This window comes from Notothenia coriiceps, unplaced genomic scaffold (genome assembly GCF_000735185.1).
Source record: "Notothenia coriiceps isolate Sejong01 unplaced genomic scaffold, NC01 NC01_scaffold00011610, whole genome shotgun sequence".
Lineage (NCBI taxonomy): Eukaryota > Metazoa > Chordata > Actinopteri > Perciformes > Nototheniidae > Notothenia > Notothenia coriiceps.
In genome coordinates, this window is record NW_011344311.1 from 55,289 (window position 1) to 69,560 (window position 14,272).

A 14,272-nucleotide genomic window follows, 5' to 3' on the forward strand; every position below is an offset into this window, starting at 1 on the left:
TGTGTGCCTTGGCAGTCTGATATACACCTGAACATCAGCAGGAGAGGACTCTTTAAAGTAGAGACACTACATACTGATATACACCTGAACATCAGCAGGAGAGGACTCTTTAAAGTAGAAACACTACATACTGATATACACCTGAACATCAGCAGGAGAGGACTCTTTAAAGTAGAGACACTACATACTGATATACACCTGAACATCAGCAGGAGAGGACTCTTTAAAGTAGAGACACATACTGATATACACCTGAACATCAGCAGGAGAGGACTCTTTAAAGTAGAGACACTACATACTGATATACACCTGAACATCAGCAGGATATGTCCTCTTTAAGTATGGCTGTCCTTAGGGAAAAAAGCATTCTTATATTATATTTGATGTTTCTATCATCTTCCTCCACAGGTACAACAGCTTGGTGACGGGGCAGCGCGCTCAGGGCATCATCGCCATCTGCTGGGTGTTATCCATCATCATCGGCCTGACCCCCATGATGGGATGGCACAAAACCCCCGACAGCACGAACAGCTCCGGTTGCCCCCCGGGCCTCATGCCGTGCCTGTTTGAGAAAGTGGTGGTCATGGAGTACATGGTCTACTTCAACTTCTTAGCCTGCGTGCTCATCCCCTTGCTGCTGATGCTGGGGATCTACCTGTGCATCTTCATGGCCGCTCGCCACCAACTCAAATTCATGGAGGTGAAGGCGGTGCACGGAGGGAAGTCTCGCTCCACGCTGCAGAAAGAAGTCCAGGCGGCGAAGTCTCTAGCGATCATTGTAGGACTTTTCGCCGTCTGCTGGCTTCCTCTACACATCATAAACTGTTTCACGCTCTTCTGTCCGGACTGCGCTGATCCTCCAGTGTGGATCATGTTCGTGGCGATTATCCTTTCCCACGCCAATTCCGTCATCAACCCTTTTATCTATGCCTATCGAATCCGGGAGTTCAGGCAAACCTTTCGCAGGATTATCCGCCGACACATCCTTCGAAAGCAGGAAACCTTCGAGAGCAGCAGCAGCAGAAGCAACTCCATGAGACTCACAGCGGACGGGATAAACTTTGACACTTGTGCTGAACACAACAGCAGCAACAGCATCTGTGAAAGCTCCTGCAGATGTTCCTCTCACATCTCGACTGTCGGGGGAGGTTTGGTGGCGGTTTCTCGGCCTCCTTTATCAGTCATTATCTCCCATTGTCCTAAAATGGGACCCTCTCCACTGCAGGCTCTCAGACACATCCCTGGACGCCATCATCATCTTCAGTATGCAGAGCAAGGGCACGACAGCGCAGGACAGGAAGTGGAAGAGGAGGCGAGCTCGGCACAGGCGGAATCGCTGTACGACGAACAGGAGAGGAAGTGTTGCTTTATAGAGCTGGCGAACATGTCATGACGCATGCAGAAAAAACTGGTTATCGGATGATTAAATGAGCTTCATCAGCCTCATAGGTGTGGGTCAGAAGCTCCAGCTCCTACTGTCATCTATTCATCACCAACAAAAAGGAATATAAGAAGAAACAGCGACCTCTAGTGGACGTAGCGCGTATGACAGGACAGGAGCAAAGGACACGTTCCTGATGATGCAAATCGCGATATAGTCCCGTCCACGAGGGTCCTGTACGTTCAGCAAAAGCCCCTAATGCGAATCCAGTTTTGCTCCACACTCCAGTCCAGTTATTGGCGTATGAACCTGTAGCTTGTTTGCCTAAAAGAAGATGAAAAGACACAAAACTGGAGGATTGTTTTGGAGAGAGGTTGTGTGAGGAGACTCGCCATTACGTTACAAACATGAATAAATGGTGTCTTTAAAGGAAAACAAAGACAGCCAAATGGCAAACACTGTAACGTGGATTGTGGATCGGTAAAAGCCAGATAGACGTGCAAAGTTAAAATACTTCACAAGCCTTTAGGTGATGAACTAAACACATCAAGAAAATCCTTAATAAAACCAAACACAGTCTCGTCCCCTCACAGTTTATTCCAGCTTGTTTTTATTCAGAAGGGGAGGTTATTTAAGAAAATGAAGTCTCTGCACTGTTGTTGAAATGTCTTTGTTTGTTGCCTTTAATCCACAGAATACTTCGGACCGGATATATGAAGTCTCTCCTTTTATTTTTATATGCAGTTCTGTAGCGGTCGATCGCTCATCAAAAAAGGCCACTCATGGAGGTTAGCAGTCAGAGTTCCCAACGCGTGTTCTTATGAAGGATGAGGTCCACCATGACGTCATTTGCTTTATTTACTTGTCCACAGTTAAAATGTTCTTTTAAGACTCACGTATCTAAAATCTTGTTTAAAACATAACGGTCACGCACACGCTCAGACACAAACAATCACGGTCAACACGGTTGAAAAACGTGTGGCTTCCTCTCTAACCTCTCATCCCAGCTGATCACCCGTGCCCACAGGTTAATTACCTCCCGTGCTCCCAGGTGCGCAGATTGGATGATGACGTGTTCACACACACAGACAAACCCCGTGCACAACCCAAAGCAAATTGGCTCCAACAGTTCTTTGTGAGTTCACACTTCAAACATGAGTCAGGTGTCCCAAGTTTTAAACCATGTGTTGTTGTCTTCGTGTTCACAAGGTTGAGTCTCANGATGGTTTCTCATAACGGTATTGCTGGAGCTCAAATTTCAACAGCCACATCTGGGCGATTTGATTTGCGTGAGAATGTGGCGACACGCTGACTCGACCCATTTTGATTCCCTCGTCTCATACAGTCTCTTTGTTATCCACCCTCTGAAATCTCTCAAACATCAAATCAGATAACATCGATATCACCTCCCCCCTCTTCTTCTCACCCTACATCACATACCCTCTCACTTCTCTTCTTTTTTCATGTTTGGCATCTGGAGTGGGCACTGTAGATATACTGCCAGATATAACCAAATCCTCCGCACACAACCTTCTCCACCCCCTCAGCCTCCTTTTGGCATGCGACTCTTTTTTTTGCTTTTGACACATTTTAAATTCCTCGAGGGAAAGCAATATTAAAACTTTCTTGTGTGCCTATCTCTGCTTCCTTAACTACCAAGCCTTACCCCTAAATTCTAGTTTCCCTGCCCGGCTTTGCCTAAACATCCCTTTTTATCTGTCCTTTCTTTCACCTGCTTTTTTTCTGAGGCAGTCTGCTTTCCAGATGTAATTATTGCCCCCACTCTGTAAACCTGAAATCCTCCCCGCCCCTCTTCCCCTTTTCTCGAAAAACTCCCTCTCTCTCCGCAGAACTTCCCCCTCTGCTCTATCAATCCTCTTTCACTCCCGTGCAATCAGAGCAACCGCTTTTCCATTTACATATAACACTTATCCCCACCAGGACCCCCTCCTGCCTCCAATCACTCCATAGCCCGGTATTCTCTTGATCAATATAAGCTCCCATTTGTTCTGTTCTCGGCAAACGAGAGGACACGCGCCAGCAGCTCAATAACATTTGTCAGTTTGTTCTATTCAGTGATATAAGTTGGTTGCTTTTCCTCACAGTCTAATGCAATGACTAATTGGATTTAAGATTGACTTTAGGGCTGCGTGGGGATTGTCAACGTTTTGGAGAGAAGTGGGAGGACCACCCACCTGCCCGCCGTCGGCCTCAAACCGATTGTATTTCTTTAGATGGTAGCCGTTCCACCTCAGTAGCCACTGAAGGCAGAGCGAACGTCAGCGCATAAGGGAATGCAGTGGGAGCTTGTAGAGGACGCATCCCTCTCTTCCAGCCAAACCACCCCACCCCCCACACCCACCCCTGCATTCACTGGCTGTACAGGGTTGGGGGTAGGGGAAGTTTGCTCTCCTGTTGGGTGTGTTACCCCCTGCTCTGCACTATCCGCACTTCTAGCGCGATCCTGCTCCCAATTTCAACATAGGTCCCTCATACCTCACACAATCGATTATGATTTGTTTGAGATATATTGCTTTGGAGAGGACATGATATGCTCATTTTCAGGTTCATATTAGTATTTAGTGTCTCTACTGGGACATAATAGTCCTACCATGGGCGTTGGCGTGTGTGTCGAGGTGTGTTTCTTTCATTACTTGCCTGTGTCTGCAGCACTTCTTTTCACCCTCTGTCATAATTACCATGAGTCCCAGTCTGTCTGATTTGGATAATTATAGTTTTTCTGTTTTTGGCCGGCTCTGTTGTGATTGGTCAACCGCTTAGAGATGTCCCGCCCCTTAGCACGTACAATGTGTTGCATCAGGGATTCTTCTAGAAAAAATAAAGTATGAGGGGAATACTGTGGCGCCGATCTAAGATCAATTATCACGAGAACATGCCGCCCGTATACAAGATGGCGCCATACTTGTCAACCCTCCCGATTTTCGCGGGAGACTCCCGATTTCATTGCCCTCTCCCGGTTTCCTCCCGGGGTCATATTTCTCCCGCATTTCTCCCGATTTCTGACAAAATCAGATTTACACACGACTGTTTCCACTCGGACTTTAATACAGCTACACCATTGTTTGGTTTCCATGGTAACACGTCTCTTTAGTAGCGCGCGCAACTCAAAGTCTGAGAGGGTGAGGCAGATATTCACAGAAAACAGGACAAGAATCGACAACTACTCTACTCTCTGCTCACTCCTTTCCTGTAAAATACAGGTCCAGCCCACACATATGCTCCATCAAGGACGGTGCTACAGGCCGCAAGGCAGTGCACTTACAACTACAATAAGCATGTTAATGTTAATCTAACAGCTCCGGCGATCCACTAGCACCCCCCCCCGCCATTTTGCATTTTGAAATGCTCCCGATTCCTGAGGGCAACTATGGTGTGGGTCCTTGTACTCGGAGTCGGGCTAACATCCACGCTAGCTTCCACGCTAGCTGCTATATGTTTTGCATTGAGGTGATACTTGAGGCTTGATGTGCTGCGGTGATATGCGAATTCCTTTTTGCATAATTTGCATACAACCGTGCTCTTATCGACGCTTCCATCCGTCCGTTTTTTAAAACAAAATGTCCCATCCACGGGGCCAACCAAAGCGGTCTCATCAGCTTCTTCGTTCATGTTTGACTATTGTTCACTGTGGTTTGTTGTTGTCTGAAGTCATGAACCTTAGTTGGTGCTCCAGTATAATCGGTACGCCTGAAACTCATCCAGTGAGAAATGTTCCGCAGGGCAAAAATAAGTGCGATTAAAATGCGTTAATTTTTTTAACGCGTTAATGTTTGTGTAATTAATTAATCTTAATTAACGCGTTAAAGTCCCGGCCCTAGAATAAATACTTAAGTATTAACATGATATCAGTCTGAAAGGGGTTTGTAGCACTGGTACACATTTAAAAACCACAGGCGTGTAAAGTAGAGAGAGGCAAAGCGAACAGGCAGTTTGGCTCATTAAAGCACACACTAACAGTATCTACTGATTTGGAAAGTGTGTTGAGCCCACAAACAAGCCTCAATCTATTGTTGATGCTTTATCTGCCGTCAATCAGAAGTGCTGGCAGTGTCACAGCAGGCCTGTGTTTCTCTTAGTCACCCTTGTTGAGTGTAGCTTTACATTTGTTTAGGGATAAATACTTATTCACTTTTGCTTGTTGAGACAGATTCAAACAAGGGAGTTCTTTTGATGCGTCGTCTACAGAACTTCATAAAAAGACATGACAGTGTCTGAAGTTGTGTTCTTCAACCACCGTTCGAAAACAAGCTGCTGTTACATCTGGAGTTTGCACAGAAATAAGAAATAATAACGCTTTTGTAGAGCAGTTCCAGACAATCTTACTTGATAACATCATCACCGTGTTTGAAATCCAGATTTCAGGATTGGAGAACAATTTGTCCTTTCACTGAAAATGATATTTTGAAGAACACAAATCTGTACTGAACATGATTTATGTTCACCGTGCATGTCTAATGTCTGAGCCTCAAAGCACCAGAACATGACCGAACAAGGATCACTCAAAGTCAGAAGAACATGAAATAACTAACGCCAATCTGCGTCATCGGGAATGAGTGGGTGTGTTTTGATCAGATTTTGTTGACATGGGCGTTTCCTGGGCAACATAAGTAAAACGACACCTAAAATGTTATCAGATTCAGATTCTTATCTTGTCAAATTCTGATTGGTGGATAGAAATGTTGGAAATAAAAAAAGATTCTGGCTTCCTGTACATTTCAAAGCAGTGAGAAGAACTAACCTACAGTCAGAAATCTGTCACTGGAAATAACCAGCGATCAAAGTGAGATAGTGGAGGGTACAGTGGAGCACCTATCGTTAGAGACTAGCTCATCCTCCTGTTCTGCTGTCAGAGGCAGCTTCAACACTTCAGCCTCACTGGGGACCTTTTGGCAAATGCAGATGACATAAGTGTTGGCAAAGTTGTGAACTCTTTTTTTTTTTTTTTTATTTATTTGGAAAGTTCTAGCTTAACTCCTACAATAAATGTATAAAGATAGTATATCCAAAATACAGACACCAGGACCCTTAAGAACAAACGTGTTCCCATTGAAACACATTAAAACCTTCATTTACACCATTGGCTTTCAATCCAGAGCCTCAAAATGTCGCCAGATATTTACTCATGTTTGCCTTATGGGGTTAATAAATGCTGGTATTCCTTGTTGCCAATTGGGCATTGCTGATGTATAATATTTGATGCAATCCATCAAAATCGACGTTGTTACTATTCATTGACACATTGACAGATACAAATGTTTAGTATACAGAAGATAATTCTATTTTTCTGGGCTGTCTTTCCATAAACAAACAACAGTGGCATTATGGTCGGACATTTAACTCTTAAAGTGGCAGCTCATACTCGCATATATAATTTTTTAGGGGACAAGTCGGAGTTGTTTTTCATATCTGACACCGCACATAACAATTCTAATTAATAATTGTCATATCCTCTCTGAAATAAAAAAACCCCCCTCTCATTTAGTAAACAGAAATTATAATTGTTTGTGTTATTATTCCTATAAAACAGTAGCAGTATGTAAACAAACTGGCATTTGATGGAGTTCAAATTATTCAAATGTAACGATGGTTAAACATTTTTAATTCAGTGAGAATGGAGAATAATCAATATTTAACCTATGACAGTTTTTGGCACAGACCTTTTTGTGTTACGACTTCAGAGCAATTGTGACAAGTGAGTCACAGGGATGAAGTGTGTTCAGTATGGTTGGTTAAAGGTGGGGTAGGTAAGTTTGAGAAACCGGCTCGAGATACACTTTATGTTATATTCCATGGAATGCTCTTAACATCCCAATAGCAATGAATATCTTAAGTGCTTTGACAAAAAATCCATAAAAGCATATCATCTGTGGAAGCCGTAGTACTGTAAAAAGCACGAGCAATAATTTGAGCAAGCCCGNTTAAAGGTGGGGTAGGTAAGTTTGAGAAACCGGCTCGAGATACACTTTATGTTATATTCCATGGAATGCTCTTAACATCCCAATAGCAATGAATATCTTAAGTGCTTTGACAAAAAATCCATAAAAACACGTCATCTGTGGAAGCCGTAGTGCTGTAAAAAGCACGACCAGTTATTTTAGCCGGGCGGATGGCCTACCTGCCTGTCAGTCTTTCATCTGTGCACACATTTATCTCGTGCCCTCATTGGTCATGTGCGTGTTCGTGTGTGTTGGAGGAGGGGCTCTGTAAGGAAGTGGCAGATTTTCTCCGGTTGTGTATTTTCAAATTCTAGCACACTCGAGCTGGTTTCTCCAAAATTACCTACCCCACCTTTAAGGAAAAGGAAATGGACAGTGTGACGCAGAGCAGGACGTGTGTTGGGACTCTACCTGAATCTCCAGCTCTGAGATGTGCTGCTGGAGCTCAGCCATGGCAGCGATGTTGTCAGCTTCCCGCAGCCTCACCGCCATCACCTCTTCTTTACTCTGCAGAGAGAACAAACAACGCTATGTCAACAACAGTGCTACCAAAACCCCCGGAGGCGTGATGCCTCTTTTCTTTCTAATTGTGTAATGCTCATGCGGGGGGGATTCCTGAGACATGGGCAGTGTTACTGTGCTGTTAAACACATCTACCAGGAACGCAGCAAAATAAATAGCCAGTGGCAACTAGGGCTGCAACAACAAATCGATAAAAATCGATTGCTAAAAAAGTTGGTAACAAAGTTATCGATTTGTTGGGTCTATGTTGTTACTCTCTGTTTGCGAGCTGGCTACGTCACTCAAAGAAAAAACACAAAGTAACGATTAACGATTTTAACTTAACTTGAAACTATGCAAATGTATTGATTCAGCTATTTCAAAGTGTTTGCAGATGAGCAGAAAATAGGTCGGGTTGAGACACAGGTCCATTCAAGTATTTAAAAAAAAGAAGCAAAACAGACGCATCTGTATCGCCTACCGTTAGGTTAGTTATCATGGTTGATCATTTGAAAGGACATTGTTTTTGTTCCAGCAACCTAAAGAGACATATTTGTTGTTCAAAACAAGCTGTTAAATAGCTTTTGCATAATGTTTTATAGCCTACATTTGGGTTGTTCTTGTGTGTTGATGTTGTCAATTTGGAAAGGCAGTTTTCTGAATAAAATAATGGAAAACATTTTTTTTTTTGCACGTTTCTTATCTGATTAATCGTAGAAATAATCGAAAGATTAATCGATTATCAAAATAGTTGTTATTTGCAGCCCTAGTGAGAACTTCAGGAAACAACACACCAGGCAAACTGAATTTATAACAAGATACCTTAAGCTTGGAAATATACATTAAAGCTAAATACAGAACAACTATGTTCTGATCATTCAAATAAACCTAGAATTCTATCTATTCTCCACTTGTTGTGGTTACAGAGCTGAGTGTTGCAGAGCGGAGTCGTACCTTGCACTCAATCTCAGCCTGCCTCCTCTTGATCTCCTGCAGCTGCACGTGCAGGTCTTTGTTTTGCCCTGTCAGTGTTTGCACACACTCCTGGAGACAGCGGCTCTCCTGCTCCGCCCGTCGCAGATGGTTACTGTGGATCTGATTCTGTGTGAGAAAAAAGGTTTGACCTTGATAAACATACAATTCAAACCAAAGAGAATTTGAGTGACACCATTGGATTAGCAGAGCCTGCACAGTTCTATGTGTGAGTTTGGAACAGATGAGTGCTGCCCTCTGAAGGAAACTGGGTGACAATACATGTGGAGGAACCACTTCTGTTGGAGCTTATTTACTGTTTCCACATTGAAGATTTGCACCACTCAAGTCTCTATACTACAGCATGTCTTACATTTCTATGTATTATGGCATTATAAGGACAGTCAAAAATCAAAGAATTCAGCACAAAACATTAACAAAATAAAAAAACAGCGTCTTTAGCTGAGTGTGAGCTGACCTGTGTCTCCAGCTCCAGCATCCTCTGTCGTGTCTCCCTCAGCTCGGCCTGAGCCTCGGCCTCTCGCAGCCTCACACTCATCAGCTCGTCCTGCAGCTCGCTCAGCGTGTTCTTCTTCGGGGTGTCCTTCCAACGGCCAGCAGTGCGGGCCAGGTGGCGCTGAGGAGCGGAGCAACCCGTCAAACTTCCACCTCTTCCAAAACTTCTCTTTTAGGTTTCACAGAAATGATTGTTTTGGTCCAACACAGATTCCTTTCCATGAATGGCCTGTTGCTCACCTGCCAGTGCTCCTCCAGGTCTCGGACCTGCTGCCTCAGCTGTTTGAGTCCGGTCACAGCCTCGGCCTCCCTCAGCTTCACCCCGATCAGCTCCTCCTGGAGCCGCGCCACATTGGTGTCATCAGGGAGCGACGAGTTCCTCTAAGGAAGGTTTGTAACAAATTAGAATGCAGCATTAGATGTACAGCCACAATTCTCAGATTAACACTGTACATTTATAAGGAACAAACGTGGATGTTCTCCAAGATGTAGGTGCTGAATGTTCAGAGACTGAATACTTGAGGTGCTATAAAAAAAACTATGCAAATCTCTTAATTGTTAGTGTACATTTTTTTTGTCTGTATGTAATCAGAGATTTTCAGGAATTATATATTCAATTTCTTTCCAGCAATTTATTAATAATTTCCCCTGATATTTTCTTTTTGAATCATAAGCAACACAAGTAGTATGTTTTATACCTTTTGTAAATATTATTTATAATCTTTTTCCATGTATCTATTTCATTCCTTTAATATAATAACACCTTATTCTGAAAACCAGGAGTCACAAGCTTTAAATGCATTTACCAAAAATGTCAGTGTATAGCTGCAATAACCTTTTTATATCGACTGATCGACCGATGAGATGTTAGTGAATGTTGGCTTGTTTGCAATGCGATGAGGTCTATCCATCCTCGTGAAGTGAAATGTTGAGGATCTTTGACAGCTCTTCTCTCTTAAATGTGTGAGAATTGTCTCCTACATTCATCACCTAACTCTCAGAGCATTTCAGATTGAATTTCTGTCAAATGTAATATGTCTTTATACTTACAGAATACATTCTACTTTTCTGATACATTGTTGTGTTTTTTATTGTATCACTTTAATCTCAGTTGTTTACAAAGTATTACCCCCTTTCTTGGGTCCTTTAGTTTTAAATAGTTGTATCCTACAATGGCCCTAATGTGACAATCATATTAAAATATGATAGCCAAGTCATAAAACTATACTGTACTATGGCTAAGATTGAGGCTGTCCAATGGTCTCTGAGACGACCCACCTTCTCCACTTCTAGGATCTTGTCCTGCATCTCCATGAGGGCGCACTGAGACTCCGCCTCCTTCAGCCGGGCCTGCACCAGCTCCCTCTCCAGCTGCAGGACGGACTCCTCACAGTACCGCGGGGCTCCCTTCTACAACAGGACAGTGTGTGAGCGCAGACACTAAAGCAGAGCTACACATGTCCATACCTGTGTCCTAAATAGGAGCAGTTATTGAAGTAACATATTTAACATTCAGTAATATAAACCAGGATCCAAAACTACATCTTGATACCTCTTCACTCTCCACTACAAAGAATCCAACCTTCAGCGCAGCTCACACCAACTTCTTGCCTTTTCACTTTCGCATAAATAATTCATGAGGAGCACCATAAATTATGTTAAACATTGTAATTCTTGCACATTATCATGTGGAATCCGACCATCAATAATTGAGCCTGTTAGGTCTATCTGCAGCGAGAGGATTCTGTGAACAGGCTGCCATATCAGCCGTGAAACTGCTTACAAATTCATGAACGCATTTCTGGGAATGCAGAGGACAATAAATGGGGGCAGGAGCGTGTAGTACTCCGTGTCCCAATGTGAATTCATGCATGCCAAAACAGATGATAACCCAAAGCTGATGTGCAGAGTGAGAAAGGCCCTGCTCTGCCACTGCTTGGATTGTGTTCCTAGGCGATGAGTATCAACACGGATATAACGGTGACACATGAAAGATATTTACACTGACCCAGGTGTCAGCTTTAGCACACTGCAAAATCTTGATATGGGTCCTGCAAATACACACTGAGTGGGAACATCCCAGTGTCAGCGTCACAGCGCCTGTCACACACTGGGCAGGATCTGAGCCTGTGCAGGGGCCCACTGGGGACTGGGGGGGGGGCTCCTTACCGCTTTTGGCTGCTGCTGCTGCCGGGGCTGTGCGATGGTCGCCTTGGCCTGCTCCAGCTGAGCTAAGGCCTCCTCGCTCTGCTGTTTGACTGTGGCCAGCTCCCGCTTCACCAGGTAGTTCTCCTCTGCCTCCTGAGCCCGGGTCACTTGTCCCTTGGGACGTTACCAACCGAGGGAGGGGGGGGNACGACAGCGTGAGCACGACGGGGTGAAACGAGAGGGCGGAATAGGATGGGCAAATCAGAGGAGAGGATGAGGGATCTGTGGTTTTTTAAGGACATGCTTAACTCTAGTAACCTGTGATTTATATTGTATTAGCTTTGCTTTCTTTAGCGTTATTTGTGATTCTCTGACATGCCACAATGTGTTATTTCATGCACTTATTCAACAGTGTAATCATAATCTGGTTTAATTCTTCATTCAGAGAATCATTAGAGTTAATTGAATCTGCATTATTACTGTTTCTGCATTGAACTAATCATAAAGCATGCTTTGCTCGAGAGACAGAAGAAAGAAGGAAGGTGCAACTTAAGTTATGGGGGTAAAGAGAAAATGAGGAGTATACCTGGATCAATCTATCTGCCAAGGAAGCACTTTCCTACAAAACAGAAATATCAACAAGAGAAAGCAGAGAGAGAGACAATCCAGAGGACAGTTTAAGAGCACACAAAAAGAACAACTGATCATTTAAGAGAAGAAATGCAATGTTCATTTCCCATCCGGAAATATTTGTTGGACTGTGGAATGGTGTTTACATTCAGGGCTAGAAAAGGAACATTGCATGCAGGTGTGATGAAAAAAGGGTGCACAAAGTTGGTGACAAAGTGAGAATGAGACGGTGCTGATATCAGTGAGAGGTTCAGACAGGAAGGAGCACAGGACAGCTCTATTTATAGCATGAAGAGTTAAGAGAGTGGAAATCAGCTCAACAGGTTAGTTTGGAGCTAATTGTTGTTTAAAGGGACAGTTCACCCAATATCTAAATATTTGTGTTCCTTTTAGCTTTGGTGCTATTTATTCATCCAGTGTTTTGAGGTGAGTTGCGTAATGTTGGAGATATCAGCTGTTAAGATGCAATGTTTTTCCCAGAACGTGCAGACTCCACAGAACTCTTTGAGAGTCATCCTATGTAGAAACTATTTTCTTTCTACCAAACTGCACCCGACAACCACATCCCTGCACCCGACAACCACATCCCTGCGCAGGAGAAAGCGTGCATCTACTCATGGATGAGAGGCTTAGCGGAGTGTGGTAGAAAGAAAATAGTTCCAATATGAAACTACTCTCAACAAGGTCTGTATGAAAAGGAACCCGGTCATGATTTCTGGAACAAGAAACTGCTATTGAGTTTTATAAATATATATTTTGTATGCTTTGGGTGTTCATTAAGTTCCATTATATTGAAAAGAAGCTGCACATCTCTACGGCCAATATCTCCAACACTCTGCAACTCCCCTTAAAACAATCTGTATGGAATGAAAGTGCTACAGTTAAGAGGACAAACATGTAATTTGGATGTTGAGGTGACAGTCTCAAACTGAACAGAGGCTCCGGCTTTGATGTGGTTAAGGTTTTTTTTAAGTTTTTGTGAACAGTTAGTGAAGAGTTAAAAGGTCCTGGGAGTTAGGTGACAGAGACGCAGCAGTCTCCAGCTGGACGGTGAGTAGCGGACTCATTTAGACCCGAGTGTTCCTCCCTGCAGGCAAACGCCCCGGGGCCCTCATGCAGGGGCCTTAACCAGGCAGCAGCAGTAGCGCTCATTCAAAGAGACACAAAATGTTGCAGGACGATACAGACGGTGCAGCTTGAGATGCAGTGCTTTGTATCGACTTCAAGCAGACACTTTCACATTCCAACAGGCTCTTTATAGTTAGTGTCTGAGTCACAAAGACAGTCACTGTGACAACAAGACAACTTCAAGTCCCATTCTGCCTTCCGATCGTTACTTTATCTGCAATCAGAAAATGCCCCATACTGCAGCAGCGATGGTTCATCATGCAAACGCACTTTTAACGTAAGCCCAGTTAGTGAAAGACAAGAGTCCTTCATGAAGCAGAGATGCATGATGTATGAGCGCATACAGCTGTTTGGGGTTGATGTAATGCTGATGAAGAGGTTCTGCTCCACTCACCTTCTCTAGTGTGTCTATCCGCTGCTTCAGGAGCCGGTTCTCCGTGCGCAACCTCTGCAAAACAACAAAGTACAAATATCACATCAAACTAAGTACACATATCATGCACAACATTTATTTTACCATTCAACAATCTCCACGCACCTTTATCTCCACCTGCTCCTCCATCTCTTTAGTTTTGATTGTAGTGTATTCTTTCTCCAGCCTTAAAGAATGTGGACAAGGATAATAGAGCTGCTCGGGAAATGAACACATAGTCAAATCTGTCTAGCGTCGGCTTGAGTGCTAAAAAATAGGAAAACTAAAAAACAGGGCCAAATGTCATAACAACGTATCAAAGGAAAAAGGTTACAATCACAGTGTCTAAAACATTTAATAAAGCAGAGCAGGCTGAAATCTTATGAGTCTCAAATAGAAAAACATGTAACACTGCAAAATGATATGGCTGCCGTACGATTCTCGTACGGCAGCCATATCATTTTGCAGTGTTACATGTTTTTCTATTTGAGACTCATAAGATTTCAGCCTGCTCTGCTTTATTAAATGTTTTAGACACNCTAACATGTGTCCCCTCTCCTTCATGTCTCTTCTACATCAACATCTGTCCCCTCTTCTTCATCATTTCAAAATGCAAAATTGGGGGGG

General features: G+C 43.5%; 1 protein-coding gene and 1 pseudogene across 3 annotated transcripts in view; one reads left to right on the forward strand and one right to left on the reverse strand.

The window, feature by feature from the left end:
• The window catches only part of LOC104946873 (adenosine receptor A2a pseudogene), a 10,066-nt pseudogene extending 7,471 nt beyond the window's left edge, over nucleotides 1–2,595 (forward strand).
• LOC104946872 (ecotropic viral integration site 5 protein homolog) overlaps nucleotides 1–14,072 on the reverse strand; it is a 26,484-nt gene extending 12,412 nt beyond the window's left edge. Inside the window, exons 1-9 of one of the 3 annotated variants that reach the window (XM_010772772.1) lie at nucleotides 13,772–14,072; nucleotides 13,628–13,681; nucleotides 12,062–12,094; nucleotides 11,497–11,649; nucleotides 10,606–10,737; nucleotides 9,568–9,708; nucleotides 9,290–9,448; nucleotides 8,794–8,940; nucleotides 7,750–7,845 (exon numbers count right to left, since the gene is read on the reverse strand). In XM_010772772.1, the coding sequence (XP_010771074.1) occupies nucleotides 7,750–7,845; nucleotides 8,794–8,940; nucleotides 9,290–9,448; nucleotides 9,568–9,708; nucleotides 10,606–10,737; nucleotides 11,497–11,649; nucleotides 12,062–12,094; nucleotides 13,628–13,681; nucleotides 13,772–13,882 (1,026 nt within the window). In that variant the 5' untranslated portion in view covers nucleotides 13,883–14,072. The remainder of the gene's footprint in view (nucleotides 1–7,749; nucleotides 7,846–8,793; nucleotides 8,941–9,289; nucleotides 9,449–9,567; nucleotides 9,709–10,605; nucleotides 10,738–11,496; nucleotides 11,650–12,061; nucleotides 12,095–13,627; nucleotides 13,682–13,771) is intronic. The other 2 variants (XM_010772773.1, XM_010772775.1) reach the window with 2 other exon arrangements.
• Nucleotides 14,073–14,272: the final 200 nt, after the last annotated feature.